The sequence below is a fragment of the Lissotriton vulgaris genome, chromosome 5 (assembly GCF_964263255.1).
Source record: "Lissotriton vulgaris chromosome 5, aLisVul1.2, whole genome shotgun sequence".
NCBI classification, from domain to species: domain Eukaryota; kingdom Metazoa; phylum Chordata; class Amphibia; order Caudata; family Salamandridae; genus Lissotriton; species Lissotriton vulgaris.
The window spans coordinates 563,419,091-563,441,076 of NC_141693.1; the positions used below are offsets into that span (position 1 = coordinate 563,419,091).

General features: G+C 42.1%; 1 protein-coding gene across 1 annotated transcript in view; it reads right to left on the reverse strand.

Annotated features, from left to right (window-relative positions):
- Positions 1–643: 643 nt before the first annotated feature.
- BMPR1A (bone morphogenetic protein receptor type 1A) overlaps positions 644–21,986 on the reverse strand; it is a 556,231-nt gene continuing 534,888 nt past the window's right edge. Inside the window, exons 12-13 of the mRNA XM_086922023.1 lie at positions 10,537–10,667; positions 644–9,394 (exon numbers count right to left, since the gene is read on the reverse strand). Of these exons, the coding sequence (XP_086778149.1) occupies positions 9,269–9,394; positions 10,537–10,667 (257 nt within the window). The 3' untranslated portion in view covers positions 644–9,268. The remainder of the gene's footprint in view (positions 9,395–10,536; positions 10,668–21,986) is intronic.

Below are 21,986 nucleotides of genomic sequence, written 5' to 3' on the forward strand. Positions count from 1 at the left end.
AAGTTGTAATAAAAAAGAGCCCAAAAACGTGTCTACAGTTGCAAGTACCGTCATATAATCAGATCCTTTATAGATAGAGAGATAAGTGGTTGCAGTAGTCACAGATTGTTTGCATCTTTGGTGATTGTTCAACATTCTCACCAATGATGTGCAAACAGATGAAGGCAATGGTGTAAAAACATGGCTTCAATTATTGGGATATTGTGCACTTTGAGTACTATTGAAATGTTGGAGACATGCCTAAGTTCAAGGCCCACTTTTTCGGTTTAGACAAAAATTACACACTATTTCTGAGGCAAGAAGGTTGGAACAGAGCAATGCCTATGATTCTATAATAGATTAATGTTGGCAAAATACTATATATTTTATTATGCAAAGTACCATATTCGGAGGTTGAAATCTAAATAAATTCCTTGAATGCTGGACTGTAGCTCCTAATATCCAGTTGGCCCTCCCCATAATTTTGTTTAACCATTAATATACTGCCTACCGTCAAAGAAATGTTAAACATCTCTTCTTACAGTTTAAGAGTCCATTGTCATTATTCTGAATAAGTGAAATAACGTACAACCATAGAAAAGATTTTAGAATCTATTCAGCTCCACAGAGGTATTAGTAGAAGAATGACACAAGATAATAATAATATAGTAAAATAAGGTTATTTACTTAAAAATGATACATTTGAACATCATCTGTGTACAGAACAAAGCAAATGAAGGGAAACTTAAGGCACCATTCAGGCCAGATGCTGCATAAAATACATTTAGTGTTTTACATTATACAAGGTTATTTAACATTTCAGACGTAACAAACATGTATGCAGACATACTGCTTTATTAACATGGTATTATCTATTTACAACTGTATTACATTAACTACACATATATATTTATATACATTATACTGATTTTCTATGATGCACCATCAATAAAAAACAGTAAATTATTTTTTCTCTGGGCTTTGAAACGGTCTGAAAAACGTTTGCATATCGAACCTTTCTTAAGAAGGGCAACTTATAATTGCACCATATAAACAGGTGCATTGAATTAATATTGTCAGTTTAGGCAGGAACACCGAGAACGAGATTATGAGTGAGCATTTTTAACTTACAACCTGGCTATCAGCGACCACTATCTGTGTTCCAGACCGAACATGGACAGGGAATAAGACGAAATTTAAGAGGCAAATTTACCCTTCTATATCCCCCTCATTCCATCCCTAGGCACATTATATAGTCTTTATGAAAGCACTCAGACACTTTGGGCCATTCACTAATTACAGCTGAAACATGTCAACTTGGTTTAGGGTGTAGGTTCATAGATTACCTTTTATCACATAAGATACTGTTTTATCTGTAACTGGAACACCCTTATTAAATGGATACCAGGGCCTGTGGAGGTATTTTTATACTCCCTGGAACATGGTTGAGCCCATCCTGAAGTTTGTGGACAGGATGCGACTCAATGATGAAGCATGCCACTACCAGAAAGGGAGAGGTCACAAATAAAAAAATTAAAAGATTTTGTTTTGTCTCATTGTGTGGATGTACAGTGAGCATTTTCCGACCCTACTGTTGAGACCAGGGAATGCAAGGGTGGTAGGATACATTTCTGTGGCATATATTTAGCCAGGGAGGGTGTATCCTAGACCCCCACTAGATTTTTTTCTCTTTCCCCTCCCAGAGTATGAACCACCAGGGTTCTTTTGGGTTCTTCTACGAATAGTTTTAAAGTAGAACATAAAATAAATTTCAAATAACTTATTTAAAATTTGGTTTGAAAGAACAATATGTAAACTAATTTACTTTCTGCAAACGAGAAAAGATCGGGGGCCACTAGATCTGCTCCCAAGTGTAGCTCTCAATTAAAAAAATAATCTGGAGTTAGTATGTAATATCAGATGCAAGGCAAACATTTAAAAAGCAACAGCTACTTATAAACTATTGTTCTCATTAAAACACCACAAAACCAGAGCCCCTATACAAGATGTACTATGACTCTAGTGAACAGGTGTGAGGGAATTAACAGGGGTTACCTGAAAGATAGCATAATGCCAGTGACAACTTAATTTTTTTTCTCTAACCACACCTCACATTATGCATTCGGCACCAAAATAGACAGCTTATTTGGAAGGTCATTAAAAACTAAAGAAGTTCCAAACGTCTAAAATACACCGTTTTTATTATGAATGGCACACAAAATAGAATAGCCTTCACTGCTACACTAACAGCCTGATTGCCTCACTGTGATTGTTTGAAAGTAGCTTGTGGTGCCATCATCAAATGACAACACAACCTTCTCACAGAGGATAACTAATATAGCGGCATAGACAGTTTTTATATAAAAAAATTAAATAAAATTTTTCTTAAAAGGTGGTGAATGGGAGTGTGCCCACAGCAAACGCTTAGAGAAAACACCAATGATTTAACAGTCAATGTACGAACAATGGCGTCATTCTTTTTCATTTGTGTATCCGTTTAAAATTCATTAGCACAACACTAACAAACGTTGATATTTTATATTTCAAATAAGTGTGAATAGACATAGAACCTGCCATTTTGGCTGTTGTGTGCTCCTACACCTTTTGGCAGTGTGAAGAGTATGTAAGAACAGAAATTGTTCCTCCAACATTACAATTCTCAAAATAAAAACAACTATCATGGTCATGTTCAGTTTCCCTATGTTTTAGATCATCCTGCGCTGATCCACAACTGGTATAATTTGGCAACAGAAATCACACTGTATTTTTAAAGCACAACTACAGCCGATTTTGTGAATAGTATATCAAGCAATATTTTAAGCAGTCTTGACATAAAAAAAAGTTTGTAAACTGATATGTTCACTGTTTGATTCAGCGGAATCTCTAAAACAAATCATCAAAGTGATATGTTGGTCATGGGGATAACTAGCATCATAAATCGATTTTTATTGGATTGGACGATTATACGTACATGCTTCCCTATAAGCGTCTAGTTTTTTCCTTCTGCTCCCATCGGTAGAATGCACTGAAAAGCAGTAGTAGTTAAATTTCACTTGTTTTAAATGTACATTTTCTGATTATTCTGATTTAGCATATCTACACCCTTTGCAAGAGAAGCAGAAAGCCTCAAGGAATCAGACAATCTATTAAAACAACATTACGGTACCTAGTTTAACGGTAGCTGACAAAAAATAATCACCATACAACAGAACTATCAATATCTCCACAACCAGATCCCTTATTCGAAACAGTCAATTAGTTAGATGGGCATCAGAAAGGCCGAAAAAAGGAAAAGCACTTTTCTGTATTTTATGGAGGAAATTTTGAGAAAAATGCAAGCATTTGGACTGCGAAACCTAAGTAATTCTTTCAAAACTATGGTCTTGGCTGACATATTCAAAATGTTAAATCAATTTCACATCAAAAAGGTAGAGCAAGCACTGTGGATAAACTTGACAAACGTTCCACGATATCTTGCAAAGTTTCTAAAGACGTATGCACGAGGCATTTGGCCTTGGTGATCTTTTACTGAAAGTCTAGCGCTCTTTCAGATTGTTCAGTCACCGAAGTTAAACGACCCCCAAGTTCTAAGAAAAACAACATTTTATATGATGGCACAGTGACAAGGAGAATTTTTATTATCAGAACATTATTTACTAATACGAAGAGTACAAATCCAATTCTTGCAAAATAAAAAGGAGGTCAACAAAACGTCTGCCTTCCTAAATCAAACATTCTACTGCAAATACCCAAAAAAGTTAGCATTTTGTATTGTTGTTCTGCTTTGACTAACAATGCCAATGTGCATATTTGACTTCAAATACTTTTCTACTGTAGGTGGAAATGCACACACCATGTAAGTGACCACGATTCTTGTGTCTTTCTATGCAGTAAAACACTCCACACACATGGCATCATGATCTTTGGCGCTTTAGAATAAGTCAACACAACTGCACCTGTTTACTTAGAGGGAACATGGGACAGGAAGAAGTTGTGAACTCTGGCAAACTCATTTGCATTTCAGCTTTGCTAGCATCCATACATTCATAGTACGGCTCAGGCACTGCTATGCAATGAAGTAAAGAAATAATTCTTACAAGCACTTGCTGATATTTTCCCTAAAGCTAGGTTTCCAAGGCTAAATCTTCCCTGATGTACGACAGCCACGTGAAATATGTGCCCATAATTTGGGGATTTAGATTTATTGCTTCAGATTAAAACCTGATCACCTTTGAACCGACGCTTGTGGCCGTTTGCTTCCGTTCTCTCTCAAGCAAGAACGTTTCCGGTTTTAAGTATCGTGAAATACAACCTGGCTTGGAATCCTTAATTGAACGCCATCAAAGGGACAAGTTTATGAATCCCTAAGGGTATGAATCTACATACTGAACTGCACTACTGAAAGTTGACAGTGCAATCTGTGTTTTAATATAAGGGTCATCCATACTGCACTAAATTCTTCGTCCTGATGGTCTTTGGATAAAAACCACATAAGACCGAAACGTCGACACACCAGTCCATGTCTACATTCGACATTTGACTTACTGGTTATTCCAACAAGGAGTCATTTCTTCATCTAGTATACAGACTGGATTGCTAATCTTGTGTATCTATGGAATGATTTTGTCGCTTCCTTATACCTAAGATTTACTTACAATTAATTTGATTATGTACCCTTGTAAGACATGAATTTGATTTGAAGATACAAATAATAAGTTTCTTTGAAATATAATCCTTGTGTTGCTTCTCATCATTCTTCTTTTCTCTGAATTTCATTTGATGAACAGAATTGTCATTTTTGAATTGTTTGATCTCCTCGGGGCTAGTGTGGTAGCTATTTGAGGTTTTTTCAACGATTTCAAACTGTGCCAATAACTACAACAGTCACTGATTATTTCAGTTTAGGAGTTCTAGCAATATAGACCCGATTACGCTGAAAATTTTGAATTTCAAAATAAAACCCTTGCCGGTATCTATCTTAATATATATCAGATTAAATATACACATTTTATTTTCACTTCATACTAAGGCCTCGGTTACTGCTTACCTTGTGAATTGTGATGTCCGGCAACTCTGGTCACTGCACATATTGGAATTTAAGTTATGTGGCAAGCACCAATCCCCCGTAGGGGGAAATGCCCAGCAATAGGTGGCTTTTCCTCCACACACTACAATAATCTGCATGTTATACCCCATTTTTCAAGCAGAACTGGTGCTATTTATTGCATCCAAAGATTTCTGATCCTGGCAGTTTTCTATTTGATTAGAAGTAATAATTATTCACCCTTCTCTAGATCAATCATAATCAGGTCCTTAGTCTTGCGTGCCTCTTTCCAAGGACAGGTAGTCCAATTTTCACTCTGGCATAGACTGATTGGCTAGTTGGGCACTGTAATGAGCACATATGCCACAAAGGGGGTTCAAGATGCTAGGAAACCCACATCCAGAGAAATTGAGAAGTGTTTAAAGGGTTTTTCTGAAAGTCTAATATTCTCTCATTCACCAGAGATGAAACTATTAAGCATCACAGCTTTTAGGACCGAGAAATCAGTACGCCTGACCTCATTAAAGAGCATGATTAGCATGAGGAACCGTAAGTAAGAAATGAGAGTAAGAGCAAAGACACCTTGGAGGCCTAAAAAAGAGGGCTAAGATTCATAGAAAACTATGAACAAAAACAAAGTAACCACAATTCACCAATGAATAGAAAACCAGGGCAGCAGATACAGAGTCAAGCTTTGTTCAGTTTTAATTGTAATACGATATCTGTTTTTGATCAAATTGTCAATCGCAAACTGAAACAGATGCCAACATGACAGACACCAACATCTAGCAGACCACAATCGATCTCGTGCCCCCAAAATGTTTCCTGTTCTTTATTTGTGGAATTCATGGAAGTATTCTTGGACAGTAGTTGAAATTCTAGAGGTATACCTCAAATGCGGCTAATGACATCGCAAAGACTGAAAAGATCAAAAAAGATTTGAGAGGCTCGGTAGTCTAGTTGATCAGACCATGAAACCAGAGGAAAGAGGGACTTGATTCACCACAGTGCTGTGATAGGCAGATGAGATCGGCTCCATCAACCAATATAAAAGGAGATACGAGGTTTAAAACAATTTAAAGGGTTACAAAAGTGAAATGTTCGAAATCGAAAGAACCATAGCTTACTTTAACCACACACATTTCCTAAAGCTCTCATGATCAGTAACAGTACTTCCTACGGTTGATAGCCAGAGGAATGCGCACACCAAGTTAGAGGCAGGCCTATTATCATCAATTATTATTACAGTGACACAACAGCAGCTTTCCACCCACCAAGTCAGAGACAATCCCTCTGCAAGGCCCTATTAACACTAAGGAAACATTTATTTTGTGACTCTTGTGGAAGAGATTCTGCTTAGTATACCCAATGCAATTGAATAGGCAGTAAAACATCCAATGATACAGCACAATCAGAGAGTATGGAAGAAAAGCAAACTATGCACAACCTTTGAGGGAGAACATGAGAACTTTCCTACTATAAACAATTGAATTTGTTGGCCAATTGTGATGCACTTATGAGACTATTCTGCAACAGGTGGGATACCTTGATTAATTATTCTTGAACTACATTCATAAAAAGGGTTGTGTTGAGGAGCTGGGCTAGAAATTACGGCAGCATAATAATAGGATATACATAGAGATATTATATACATGTGTATTTGTGCTATATATGCTTATGTGCACATGTTAGTGTGTACATTACTTGGCGTCTGTATTGGTTTGCTCTTAGTCATCCCTTGAATGGCAAATCACTGGAAGTATAGTTCATTACTGTGACTCAAGGATTATTTGAATGGTTCAAAACATCTTTGCTTGGATGTCTCTGCACGCCTGATGCTACTAAACATAGCTTGCTGTGTCTGCTCTTGTCTGGGTGAGGGATACCTCTCTGAATCGCAAACGTAAATACATCCAACAGCTGCAAACCACCTTTACTATGCAAATTACACAAACAAAAGTTTTCTTTTTAAAATGCTTTTCATTTTAGGACTTAAATATTTATGAACAAAATAGTGTAACTAATCAGCGACTGGCAAGCTCGTGAAGAGGTGGGAGTGGTGTGTCGAAAAACCTGAACGATCTCGAGCAGTCAGCACCCCAATAGTACCTCGGGCTACCTGTTTACCAGAAGCACTTGATTCCCACAAAATCTCCTGGTTTACCTGTAAGCCACTGTGCGGACCAGTAGAACGTAAAGCTAAAAAAACACAAGTCGCTTTGAAGCCACTCGGTTAAAGGAATGAGTACCATGTCCCAAAATAATACACATAACAATTCCAAATCCGATGGTGATAAAGACATTCTGAAGCTTCTGTTCACGGAGTGATATATAATGGGTATAGGAACATCGCCATGATGAGTCACTTTAACAACGCCTACTGTTGATACCCACACACTTAAGTTTATCATAAAGAAGGTGACAGTTTGTGCTCTCTTACTTGATGCACAATTATGCACAGCACACGAATCTAGAATATTTTTGTGCTGCAAAATGATTTGTGTGCCTACGGGGCAACGTTGAGAACAATGACACCAAAACTGTAATGCAGGATAAATAATGCAAAATCCAAAAAGACAAAATAAAATACACAAGTACATTACACAAAGACCCTAGGCTTTTTGGGTGGTACCATTTAGTGAAGACATTTCCATCAAACGAAATACATTACAACATCCAGTAGAAATGTGGTTTGTTAGGAATTTTCAATAGTGCTGTCCATTAACAATAAGCGGTCTTATTTGGCAAATGGACGGAACCAGTTTTATAGAGCCCTCCTCATAGTTTAAATGTGGCACTATATTTCTGCTGCTAATGGCTGCCGCCCCTCAAAATGTTCAATGAGAACAAATTTGCATTATGACCATCTAAGTGGAACATTATTGTTTGGAGAGTGGCAAAGTTTCCCGTAATTAATCTGGAAAAAAATATCCACTTTTCTAAAATAATTGTTGCAGGCAGCAATAGAAAATAAAAAATAAGTAAACCTATTCCTGACCCCCTACCTTTAAACTTTCAAGCTGAACAGTGAAGTCTCTACTTTTAGGTACGTGGTTTTCTGCCATGTTGTGCTACGTACAGCAATGCGATAAAAGGGGGCTTCTGGGTGCCTCTTGTCTGAAGATACAATTACTTCTCAATGCCTCACAGTTAAAGCATTACTTTGATTAAGGTTAAATTCAAATTTTGAATTTTCAGAATTTAAAAAATATATATTTAATGTCACATGACGTGCATATTCTCATTGCCTAATCCTTTCACCACATAAGGATAAGTGGTAAACTATCTGAGAGTGCACTGTGTAAAGGTGGATTATGGTGCAAAATAAAATAAAACGGTTTCCCTTTTTTTATCACTTGAGGGTATGCGGTGCAGCAGATGACTAGAGGCACTTACATTATTATCAGATGTTTTTACATTATTATCAGATGTTTTTTCACAAGGTGCTACTATCTAGACATAACAACACTGACGAGGGAGGGATGCCATTTAGTGTTTGGTGGTTGCCCCACTGGTTGTGACTACACCTTCTTCGAGGCAATTAGGAGAAATGCAAAATCCATATGCATCCAGTACCAAAAAGGGCATGATGTAGAGACATGATGAAGAACTTCAATGAAAAAAGTACACAATATGAGCATTCCATTGGCGGTCGAGGCTGCAAACACAGGCTTCCTCTGGTGCAAGAACTGTATACAAAAATACTCGCTCCACCTCGAACCATGGCAATGGAGAAACTGGCACAAAATAATAAACATGGAAATAGGAGACAAAGAGTCTTACCACCTGGCAGCTCTAATGGACTTCTGAACCTACAGGGAGTCTATGGATAAGTGACTTCAGTACACAGAGTAAAAAGTAAATCATAAGCAGTTTCAACTTTTCAACTAGGTCCTTGAAGTAGATTGAGCTTCTTTAAGGCTTTCACGGAAAGCAACACTATGGGAACATGCAAATTAGCAGCGATGCTCCAGTTTGAAGGACTGCTGCTGAAGTGTGGTGATCTTAGCTTAGCTTAAAAAAAGGAGGATTTAAACATTTCAAACAATAGTTGTCTCTGTGTAGTGTTCCGATCATCCACAACTGGAGGTAACACGCTTAGCACTCAGTCTACAAAGTATCGAAGTAGGTTAATATTAGCAGCCCATAAGTGTGGAAAGGAAACAAATTGTCTTCCCTTTGAAGTTCGATCCGACCCACTAGTCCTGGGAGGAACAAGTCCTAGTGTTGCAGGAGCTTACTCTGTCAAATCTTCACATCCTGGGACTCAACCATCTTTGCAAGAGTTTTCTTGATTCTCAATGCTGTGAGTCTAGATGCAGGGTTGTTGGCCCAACACTCTGACATCAACTTCAAGATGGCTCTTAAGCACTGAAAGAAAAGGGCGAAGGTCACAATTCAAGTAGATGTGTCTTGGCTGTGATAACACCAATAACTGAACATCCTTCTCAAGCCACAATCTGCAGATATCATTAAACATTACAGGATTATAACAATGTACATTCCAAACATAGGTAAAGTGAAGGTAGGTAATGTCAGGAAAATTCAGCAATGTTTTAGTAACTCAAGGCACTTCAACGACAACCCTCAAACGGAGGTACTTTCATTGCCTTGATGAGCCCAGGCACCCATATTTCTAGCAATCCGTGTTTAGCTTTATGCTTTAACAAGGTTTCCATCTTTCCATTTTTTTTTTAGAGTTTCCAATAATGTTTGGTGCTCTCCAGTGGTTTTGAAAATGTGCTCATGATTTTAATGTACAGGAGATGCATATAAAGGCTCCTATCAAAGAAGGCTTGTTAGAATACTGTCTCTCAAACAATTGTAATTTATTGTAAATGTCATGTCAATATCTTGTGTAAAGGATAAGCCTTTCATTGTTCTTCATAAGTGATATAGAGCACTTCCCTATAGCTGTTCCCTCACATGTAGTGAGTTAATTTAAATTATTGACCCTTTGGCTCTGAAGGTAACTGAAAGAAGCAATGCATCTACAAGTCTGGTGCCACCCACCTTATAAGACAAATAGGGCACTTTACACTTGAGAATATGAGATGTTGTTGTTTAGGGGTACGTCAACTTTGCATACTATCTTGTCCTTTAAAGTAAGAAACCTTGCACTTCAAAAGTAGAGACTAAGACTATACAACAAATGCGAACCCACAACAATAAAAATCAATTTCTGATGCACACAAGTAAGCAGTAATTGTTCGTAGCTTAATTAGGAGTCACAATTGCTTTTAGTTTAATTACGTAGAAGTAGGATTGGATTTCCCTCCCCTATGACACTACCTACAGGGGAAGCAAGTCTAAACTGAATGTTTATGTTGCACCAATGAAATCTTGGGGTGGGATATAGTAAGTGTGAACTCCGCCCGTGCCCCATATAATCACCAATCAGAGGGCCAGGAATGCAACTGCTGTGACACCAAGCCAAAGCTAGTGTTAATGGAATGCCCTTGACTTAACACAGAGAATATGGCATGACAATTCATTGAGGAGTCTATACTTACTTCATCGCTATTCCACCTGTTCGAGACAGCAGGGCGCAGAGATTTTACACACACAACTTCTCGCATATCCTCGTAGGAGGGGTCACTTGGGACCATATCGTAGTATGGCAGCTGGTACTCTTCAATAATTCCTGTGACAAAAGTTTAACAGAGCTTGCTAAGCAAAATGTGAATCAAACAATTATTGCATTAAATATGCAGGTTTGCTACACAGCTACTGGAAGCCCATCCTTATTTAATAGCATACAACCAAAAATTCTGACAAGAAATACGGTATACATCAGTATTATCTAATTCAGGGGTCTCCAAACCGGTCGTGGAGGGCCGGATCCATGCCAGATTTGTAAAATTACTACATGTATCTCAATGGGGATTTCCAAAAAATCTGGCATGGATCCGGCCCTCCACGACCGGTTTGGAGACCCCTGATCTAATTACAATATCACAGTAAGAATTTTGCGAGGCTACTTGGAGATGGTCATTGCATTAGATGAATGATGGACTAGGGATCTGTAAATCCTATAGCCTGACACCCAGAACATATTGTTTGGGGTAAAGTAGAAAATACGTTGCTTACCTGCAACTGAAGTTTTCCAGTATTGGAATCTTTCATAGATTCACATGTTTTAATCAATTCCCTGTCGTCGAAGTGAGAGTCCTACAATACCATGGTAAAGCTGTATATATAACTAACATAGGCTATAATCGCACTAGGCCATATATGTAATAGCCTATCTATGCCCTTTTTTTCAAAAAGGGCAAAACTATGACCAATCACTTTATCTATGACCAATCAGATGGTAGCACCCTCTAGAACATTTCCGAGCGGCAGATTCCCTCAGATTTTCAAGCACAAGTGGGAATGACATCCCTAGTTATACGGGGAGTCTCTAAGAGGACGAGGGTGGGTCACATGTGAATCTATGAAACATACCAATATTGGAAAACTTCAGTTAAGGTAAGAAACTTATTTTCTTATTCAGTATTGGATCTTTCATAGATTCACATGCATTAATCAGAATAGCAAGCAGTACTGTAGGTAACTTAAGTACCCTTAGAGGATGGTGAGTAAAAACGATACTCCTTTGTATAGGTCCATATAAAATTACAACATATATCTAAATATCTATATATAGTTTCTTACCTGTCGGTGTAGTTTTGCAGCTTGAATATCTTTCTGGATTCACTATGCTGTGCATTATTTTGCGGTCTAGTAGTTGGGTCCGGAATCGTAGTCTTTTCTCTCCTTTTTTTTTCTTCTTCGTAGCCCAGGTTGGCGTCAACGTCCCACCTTTTGGTGTACTTCCTGTGACGTCCGCATGCTTCCAGCAGAAGCTCACACCTTTGGGCGCCATCTTCGCATTCTTTTTTTCTTGTTTTTGTGTTATGTTCGTGAATCCAAGTTCTTCCTTAAAGTAAATGAATTTCCACTTTGTCTCGTAAGGTGTCTGTCTGTATATTGTCCTTGTATGTCCACCTTCTCCTGCCTCCTCTTTCTGGCAGAGGTGGGTGGGTTCACTAGTGATTCCAGAAAGATCTTCAAGACTACACCGACAGGTAAGAAACTATTCGTTTTGCAGAGTGAATCAATCTAGATTCACTATGCTGTGCATAGACTTTGTAGCTGTTTGTTATGTTTGTGGTGGATGGGTGGAAGATGAGCGTTGGTTGTTGAATATATGTTGAAGCACTTTCTGTCCTACTTGTGCTTCCTTGTTCATTTGCATATCCACACAGTGGTGCTTAGTGAATGTGTGCACTGAAACCCATGTTGCCGCCAAGCATATGTCTTGAATGGGTGTGTTAGCCAGGAAGGCTATTGTTGCTCCCTTTTTCCTGGTAGAATGGGCTTGTGCCCCCTCTGTTAGCTCTTGACCTGCCTGTTTGTGGCAGAATTGTATCGTTTGTGCGATCCATCGTGCGATGGTTCCCTTGGTTACTGGTCTACCCAGGAAACTGCTTGCGAAGGACACAAAGAACCGCTTTGTTTTCCTGTGCTCTTTAGTTCTTTCCATGTAATGCATTACTGCCCTTCTAGCGTGCAGAGTGTGCAGTGCCCTCTCTGCGCTTGTGGATGGTTTCTGAAAGAAGCTTGGTATCTGTATTGTCTGGTTCATGTGAAACCTTGACACCACCTTTGGCATAAAGTGTGGGTCCGTTCTGATCACCACTCTGTCATTGTGTAATTGAATGTAAGGTTCTCGTAGCGTTAGTGCTTGCAGTTCGCTTACCCTGCGTAGCGAGGTGATTGGAAAGAAAGGCTGTCTTTATCGTGAGCATTTGTAGTGAGGCCTTATGGTTGGGTTCAAAAGGCGGCTTCATAAGCTCTGTTAGGACTAAATTAAGGTTCCATGCCAGTGGTGGCATCCTTTTTGGTGGTGCGATCCTTTTAGCCCCTTCCAAGAATCTTTTTACTACTTGTGATGTAAAGAAGCTCTTTCCTGTCTCTCCCCTTGTGTATGCTACCATCGCTGCTAGGTGTACTCTCAGCGAGGTAGAACTTACGTTTGATTTTAGCAGGTGTGTTAAATATTTTAGCACCGTTGATCCCTTCGTCATCTTCTTGTGTCGTTTTTCCCTGATGCACCATTGTGTGAATCTTTTCCATTTTGCCAGATAGCACCTCCGTGTGGTAGGTCTCCTTGCCTTTCATAGCACCTGCAGTGTGCTCTCCGGCAGTTTCAGGTGTGCAAACTCTTATGTCTTCAGGAGCCATGCCGCTAGGCAGAGGCTCTCTGGCTCTGGGTGGAGTACCTCTCCGTTTTGCATGGAGAGTAAGTCCTTCCTTTTCCCGAACTTGTGAGGTGGCCCCTGCGCCATCTCCACTATTTGTGAGAACCATGACTGCCTGGCCCACTGTGGTGCCACCAGAATCAGCGTCATGTTGCTGGTTCTGCATTTGCTGAGTACCCTGTGTATCAGTGGTATCGGGGGAAAAGCGTAGGCAAATGTTTTCGACCAGCTTATGCATAGGGCATTCCCCTGGGATTGTACCCCTGGATATGAAGTAACTGCATTTTGCATTCTGGTGTGTTGCAAATAGGTCTATTGTTGGTGTCCCCCACTTCTTGAATAGCGTTTGTGTTTCTTGTGCATTGAGCTCCCACTCGTGGGATGCTGATGTCGGTCTGCTGAGCCAGTCTGCCTCCATGTTGTCCTTTCCTGGTAGGTGTATAGCTAGGAGGTCTATCTTGAGTGGGATGGCCCATCTCCATATGTCCTGTGCTAGGTTGGATAGTGCGACTGATTGTGTTCCTCCCTGTTTGTTGATGTAGAACATCGTTGTGGTGTTGTTGGTTTGTATCAACACTCTTTGCCCGTACAGTTGTTTCTGGAAGGCTTTTAGGGCAAGGAACACAGTCTTTAGTTCCAGGTAGTTGATGTGCTTGATCGCATCTGTTGGGAGTCCACAGACCCCGCACCTTGAGTTGGTTCATGTGTGCTCCCCATCCCTTCTGGGATGCTTCTGTGGTGATGGTCACTGTTGGGTTTCATGGTGTTAAAGGCTTCCCCTTTGATATGTTCTCCTTGTTCCACCACGCTCTCCTCTTGCACTGCGTGCGTTACAACCACTAGATCTTCCCAACTCCCTGTAGCTTGTGACCATTGTTGTTGCAGCCATTCCTGTAATGGTTTCGTGTGGAGCCGTATATTGGGGACTAGGTGTATGCAGGACTCCATCATCCCCATGATCTTGCTCGCTGTCCTCACTGTCAGAGTTCGCCCCTTCTGGTACTGACGTGTCTTCTTCAGCAGGGCAAGTGTTCTCTTGCTGCTGGGGAACACTTTGATCTGTATGGTGTTGATCTGTGCCCCTAGGAATATCCTCACTTGTTCTGGTTCCATTGAGGATTTCCCCCAGTGTATTGAAAATCCCAGTTCTGCTATCGTTTCTGTGACCCGCTGTGCATGTTCTTTGCATTATTTGTATTAACCTTGCTTTTATTAGCCAATCGTCGAGGTAGAGGTATACATGAGGCACTTGGTGAAGACCCTTGGCGCTTATTTTAGTCCGAAGGCCAGGGCAGTGAACTAGTAGGGTGCTTTGTCGATGGCAAATCTCAGTAGATGTTTGTGCTGCCTGTTCATGGGAATGTGTAGGTAGGCGTCCTTTAGGTCTATGGGGGACATAAAGTCTCCGTCCCTTATCTGAGGGATGACTTCTTGTAGAGATGTCATTTTGAATTTTTGTGTTTTTATGTATTGGTTCAGGAACCTGAGGTCCAGGATGGGTCTTAACGTTTCGTCCACCTTTGGTACGAGGAAGTAGTTCGAGTACACCCCTTTGTTTCTTTCTTTTAATGGTACTGTTTCTATGGCCTCTTTGCGGAGGAGTTCTTGTGCTTCCTCTATGAGTAGCGCTAGTTCTTTTGCTGAGTGCACCTTTCCTTTTGGTTTCCTGTTTGGCGGTTTCTTTTCCAGTTCTATGCAGTATCTGAACTGTATGATGTTTAGTATCCATTTGTCGGTTGTTATTTTCTTCCATTTCTGGAAGAAATGTTTTAGTCTGCCTCCTACTCGTGTTACATGCTCGTTGATCTTTAGTCCGTGTAACCCTTTTATGTTGAGCCCCTCCCGTAGAGGTGTCGTGTGGGTGGGCCCGCTTGGTGGTGCTGAGTCACTTTGAGGTGGGTTGCTGGCCCCCCTCTTCTTTGCCTTCGTCCATTCACCCTCCCGCAAAAAGACTGGCCCGAGGCTGGTATTGCCAGGTTTCTTTTTGCTGGCACTGTTGTGCTTGATTGTCGCCCTGGTAGGTCTGCTGTAATGTCTGATGTGACGTTCCCGGCTGGTTTCCCCCTCTTCCGTTTGGTCTCCGGGTCGGGGTACCTTTTCTCACACCTCTGAATTGCAAGGCCCCCATGGACCTTGCAGTTTCATTTTCTTTTTTGAGTTGGGTGAGTTTCCCATCCACTGGTGCTCCGAACAGGGTTTCTCCATTAAAGGGGTGTTCAGAATGTTATTCTGTACTTCTGGCTTGAAGCCTGAGATCCTCAGCCAGCCATGCCTTCTTTCTGTGACCCCGATCATCATGAGCCTGCTGGATGTGTCTGCCGCATCCAAGGCTGATTTCAGGCATGAGTTTGCTATATTCTTGCCTTCCTCTACCCGGTGTGCTGCTCTTTGTTGGTATTGCTCAGGGAGGTGATTGAGCAGCTGTCCAACCTCGTCCCAATGCTGGTACGTATGTCTGTTGAGTAGGGCATTAGAGTTGGCAATGCGCCAGTGTACTGCTGCATTACTCTCTATTTTCCTGCCAGTGAGGTCTATCCTCTTACTTTCTTTGTCTGGTGGTGGGCCTGAGTTTGTGGGAACGTTGGCCCTTTTCCTGGCTGTTGCTGCAATGATGGAGTCAGCAGTGACAGATCCCTGGAGGTAGGTAGGATCTTTAGAGGAGTGTTTGTATTTCTTCTCTGTCCTAGGTGTGACAGACCTGCAGCTTGCTGGATCTTTGAATGCCTCTCTCCCCTGGTTCAGGACACTTGGTAGCATGGGGAGGAATTGACTCCTTGTTTGAGTGGGGAGCAGGGTCTCTAAGAGGAAGCAGGCTTTTGGTTTTTCTTCCTCCAGTTTCACTCCGTAAGTCGTTGCCGTGTTCCTGATGACCAGGTTGTAGATCCCAATGTCATCTGGCGGCGAAGGACTTGAAGGATACGTCTCCACAGCCTGTTCTGGGCTTTCGGTGTCGAGGTCCTGCCAATCCAGGTCCTGCACCTCCGAGGATGCCGAGCCCAAACTAGTGTGCTGGTCTTCCTCGCCTTAGTATAGGCCCTCTTCCTCTTGGTGTTCTCGGGGCTCTGGAGTTTTCGGCGGGTCTTCGGCATCAAACTCCTCTTCGTCCTCTACTTCGACGATCGTCGTTGCCGGCTTGGACAAGATGGTGAACCTTTTCATCCGTTCGTCGAATTCTCTTTTCCTTTGCAGGATGTTATCCATTTCGGCCTCGAGCCTTCTCTTTTTCCTTTCCATCTCGGCGGCCTGTTCAGCATTTCATACGATCTATTTGATGTAGATGTCAACGTCGAAGTAGCCTTCAGGCCCTTTTCCTTCAGCGCTGAGCGCTCCTTTTCGGGGACGTGCTCCGACGACCTAGGCTTTTCATGTGTTTTCACCATCTGGGAGTCTTTTTCGAAGGATCCCCTGGGCTGTTTGTCCCTGGATGCAGCTGCGTCCGTCGAAAATGTCGGCGCCAGTGCTCCTTTCGTGGACTTAGACTGTTTTTCGTGAGTGTGACTCAGGCTTATGAGAGTCTGTCGGGGTTTTAGGGATCGACGTATCTCCTACCTCTGTTGTAGGATTCTTATTGGTTTCTACAACCGTGTAGTCATCTGGTCCCTCGGCGATGTTGTCCTCTTAATCACTGGAGAGGCTCAAGTCCCGAAGCGCTGAGGTTGGCCTTTGCCCTGAATGCTGTAGTTGGTGCTCTTCTGACTCTCTCTAACCCTGAGAGTCTTCGGGGTGAAGACGGAGCAGGCGTTGCAATCCTTGCGTTAGTGGTCGACCGGAAGGCAGAGGTTGCAAACCGGGTGCTGGTCCTTCTGCACGTATTTGTGGTGGCAATTACGGCAGAATTTGAACGGAGTCTTGTCCATTCCTGTGCTCAGGGAGCCCACTGTGTGCGCATTCTCCATTAGACGTTGAAGTCTTCGATGTTCTCCTCCTTCTTCGTCGTCGTCCCGGCTCAGTGGTCTTGTTCCTGGATGTATTCTCCAATCCTTTTCAGTAGATGTCAGTCTTTTTCCTTCTTTTTTCCAAAAACTCTGGAACCTCTCGGTGACGATCCAGACCCAACGGCGGAAAAAAGAATCTGAAGATGCCGCCGAAAGGTGGGAACTCACGCAGGAAGCATGCTGACCGCACAGGAAGCACACCAAAAGGCGGGACGTCGACGCCCACCTGGGCTACGTAAAAAAAAAGAGAAAAGACTACGATTCCGGACCCTACCACTAGACCGCGGAATAATGCACAGCATAGTGAATCCAGAAAGATTCACGCTGCAAAACTATAATTATATATGACCTTTAGAAAAAGAAGGTAAATAGAAAAATCAAGTGAAATACACCATAGTCTGAAACATTTGACTTGAACATAAATAAACTCCTCTATTTAAAGAGGCTCAACTTATTTGAATAAATGGTGTAACACTGCCTGGCCTACGGCTGCACTGGGTCGATTCTAAGCAATGATGATGCGTGAATGCGTGGGTGCTCTTTCACATCGCTGCTCGGCATATCTTCTCCAGTGGAAGGCCTGCAAACAGAGCAGCAGAAGTGGACACTGCTCTTGTAAAAAGAGCTTTAGCTTTTCTTGTTAAAGGTTTCCCCGCTTTGGAATGGCAACACAGAATTATCACTGAAATGCATCTTGCAATGGTAGGTTTTGTCACTGTAGAGACTTTGACGACCTTGACCATAAGCTACAAGTAGCTGGTCAGTCTTGTAAATGAGCTTAGTTCTCTGAAGGTAAAACTTGAGACACCAAATGACCAAAGTATAAAGAGCCCGCTTAGCTGCTGTGGCTGGGTTAGGGAAAAAAAGTCCAAAGTAGGACCAGCTCATTGAGGTGGAATGGAGAAGGGATCTTTTGGGATGAATTGCAGGTTTGCTCTGAGAAGTACAAACTCATCTGTGAAACGAAGAAAATGTTCTTTGGTGGTGAAGGCCTGCATCTCACTTACCCATCTGGTATAATTGAGCGAGCAAGAGAACAGCTTTCTCAGGAAGCTCAACAAAGTATCAGTGTCTGTTTTATTAGCAAAATGAGCATAGTCAATATGTTTACCAAATAGTGTATCTAGCACCATGAAGATTCTAAGAGTAAAAGTTGTGCTCTATAAAATAAAATATACATACATACATACACGTGTCTCCATCATATGAAATGTCCAATATCTAAGATTGGACCTTAGGTCTAAACAAGGTTACCATGAGCCATCCATGGCGCCTTAACACGGCTGCGCCAGCTAGTTGACGAAAGCCTGTAGAGGCGATGTCCATGGCACAATCTATGATCTCAGATGAGGTGCACTCGTCCTCCAGCAAGATCTTCTTAGCTTCAGACAGTCTATCCTTCAAGATGAGGACATGAGGTCAATGATGGAGCTGATATCAGACCACATCTGGCGGTCATAACGGCCTAGAATCTCTAGGGAGTTGGCTGTGCGCACTCTAATTGCAAACATGGTGGAAAACCTTGTCCAAACTGCATTCCTCCTTGTCAGGTGGTGCCGAAATATTAATAGATGGGTTTTTAGATCTACGTTGTGCTTCTTGAGAGATCACAGAGTCAGGCTTGGGGTGTCCTGTCAAACATGAAGGGGAATCCTCGGGCCCCCGTACTTTTTACAATGAGGGGGAGGACAGCCGCTACTGTGGCAGGGTTCTTCATCACCTTGACTCCTTCTTGCCAGATGCAGTCAATGATCAGTATAGAGCGTACCAATTTCCTTGCTTTCTCTTTAAAGTAGTACAGGAAACAGTCGGACTGTTTCACCAACATAGGGAGATGGAATCTGGTTGCCGCCCTCTCCATGAGGTTATGGAAACTTCCAATGTCTCCATGAGGCGAATCAGCAGATTGTTGTGGAGGTGAGGATGGTGTTAGTAGAACATAGTCATCCAATTCATCTAAAAGTGGCTGAGGATCAGGAATCTCACCCTCTTCTCTTTCATCATCAGCCTGCAGATCCTGTACCAAGGAAGTAGGTAGTTGTGCACTATCCCGCTTAGGTGGAGGGTCAGGGTAATATCTAAGGGCTCAAGACGTCTTGGAGGAAGAGGATAGTATTGTTGGTAATAATGCCCTTCATCATCATAATCCTTTTCTTCCTCCTGACATTTAACATGCAGTTATGAAGAGATGTGAGCTGGCCCAAAAGGGCTGTCTTCCTCATCAGATTCTTCAAGATCCAGCAAGGGGCTTGGAGGCACCTTGCTGGGCGTTGTGACCTCAGGACGTAGAAAGGTTCTGGTGACTTTTAAGACCTAAATAGTCATTGATGGTGTCGTCGACGGAGGGATGCAAGCACCCTGCCTTGGATTCATGGTTGACGTTGACGGAGCAATAGTCGGTGGACCGTTCCTGGAATCATCGTCAACGGCAGTGTCATTGATAGGATCATCGTCGATGGGAACTTCGTAGACGCCTCAATCTTTGTCGACAAGTTGGGAGCGTTGATGGCGGCTGTCGTCATTTTTTTCGGCGTCGGCAGTTTTGGTACTCGTGGATGTCACCAATCATGTTGTCAAGAAGGACTTAGAAGAGGATTTATGCCTCGTGGAGGGGTCGGTAGAGGGAGCATGTGGGCTATCTCTATCCTTAGTAGATTACATCAGTGGGCTAGATAAGGATGTTTCTGAGGAGAACATTTTTTACTTCTCCTTTTCTTATAGCTGCGAGGCAGATAAGTCTATTTTCTGGACTCCTCAGACTCTCCTTCATGGGAGCTAGCCCTTTTGTGAGACCTGGAAGAGGTGTCCCTATCCTCTTCATAAGATGTTCTCTTGAGATTTTGTTTTCTGAAGCCACAGAAGTAGTCTACTTTCCCTGTCCCTCAGAGTTTTTGAGGAGAAAGTGCGACAAATCTTGCACTCTTACCTCATGCATGGGATGAAAGCAATAAAGGCATTCTTATGTGAGTCATCCACATGAACGCTCTTGCAGGGATGAAAAAGGCCTTTTCTGTCAGATATACTAGAGAAATTAGGTTGGCTAAAGCTTTTCAGAAGAAATGTCTAAGGTCAGGGAGACTCCCTTCACGCACAATGTGCTAAAATATTGTGCAATTTTAAAGGCCAAATGTAAAAGTCTTTTCCCTAACACATCTGTTTACAAAATATGTTTGATGCATGTCAGCATTTTTAAAGCAATTCATAATGTAAAATCACCGTAGAAACATCATTGAATATAGGTTTTTAAAAAAAGTCTATGACCTGGCACTGGTGCAAATTTATGATTTTCAAGAATTCAGAAGTTTTAGAAGTAGGTCTGTAATCCATACACCAGACAAATTTCAGCAAATTTAATTCTGGCAAGAGCACATATACACATGTGCATTTTCCCACGTGAAAAATAGCAGAGCAAGTGCAAATTCACTTTATTTCCTTGTTTTGTCAGGTGGGGAAATATTTCTAAAACCAGTGGCGGTTGGTGGAATTTTAAACTAGTGGGGCGTAAGAGCAACGCTCGCTGCTGACATCTGCTTTGCTCTGTAGTTCTCCAGATTGCATTCAGACAAGGCCACCTTAGCGGGATCGGTAAATTGGGTATTTTCGCTCAGGCAGCAGTAGAACCTGATACGTAGAATTTTTAGAAACCACAGCAGTGACGCGCAAAGCGCTATAACAATGCTCCATCTGACAGTGCGACTTAAGCCCTCCAACTTCTGAATCAAGTCCACAAACAATATCTACAGTCTATATAAACTAAACAATTAGTAATATTGTGTTTGTTGATTTGTGCAGTTGCAATTTTGATGCAGTCACTATCTTGTGCAATGTGGTTAAGAGAGAGACCCTCAAGTGAGTTTAGGCAACAGGCCTGGCCATTAACAGCACTGACCGGCATTAACTGATGGGGAAGTGGCTGGGACGCCATGCTGTCTGAGGAATAGCTACCTTGGGGTATCTCTGCTTGTACTGCTAATCAAATTGGAGGCCTTGTTTGCAACCTCGTTAGGTTATCTGCTTGTACTGATAATCCAATAGGAAGGCCTATTGGCAATCTATGGCCAGACAAAATGCACTAATACACTTTTAATCACACAGGGAACAATTGTAAACCCTTATCCGATAAAGGAAGTCATCCTGTCTCTTGGATGCAGTCGCGGCCGGCATTAAGGGTGGGTGGGGGTGGAAATGGGGTCGTCACGGAGGGGAAGGGGGGGGGGGGAGGAGGGGTTTAATGGAAAAATATATATAAAATAAAAGTAAAACTTACCGTCCCGCTTTTGGTTAAGTCCAGAGACTCCCAACTCCCGTCGTCCTGTGTTTTGAACTCCTGCAGCGCTCGTCATCAGGAAGGCAGCCTCCATTTCCTCCACTAATCACAACGCTGCAATGGCAGTGTTGTGATTGGTGAGGCCGCGCCCCACCCGGGTCATTTCTCTATAGAGAACAGGGAGAGTGGGCGGTCCTGCTCAAGGGCAGGTGGGAGTGGCTTGCCCACTGTTGTTCATAATGACTGGGCGGCCTCAGGCTGCCCAAACAGTCAGTATGAACAACAGTGGGCAAGCCACTCCCCCCTGCCCTCGAGCAGGACCGCCCACCCCTAACCAGGAACTTCTGCTTTCTCGCCGTGCGAGAAGGCAGAAACAAATGGTAGTTATTACCATTTATGTTTCTGCCTTCTCGCATGGCGAGAAAGCAGGGGAGCGGCGACCAAACATCCCCTATAGAGGAGCCACCACTGTCTAAAACCGTTAATTTATATCTTAGCCGCTTTAAACTCCTTAA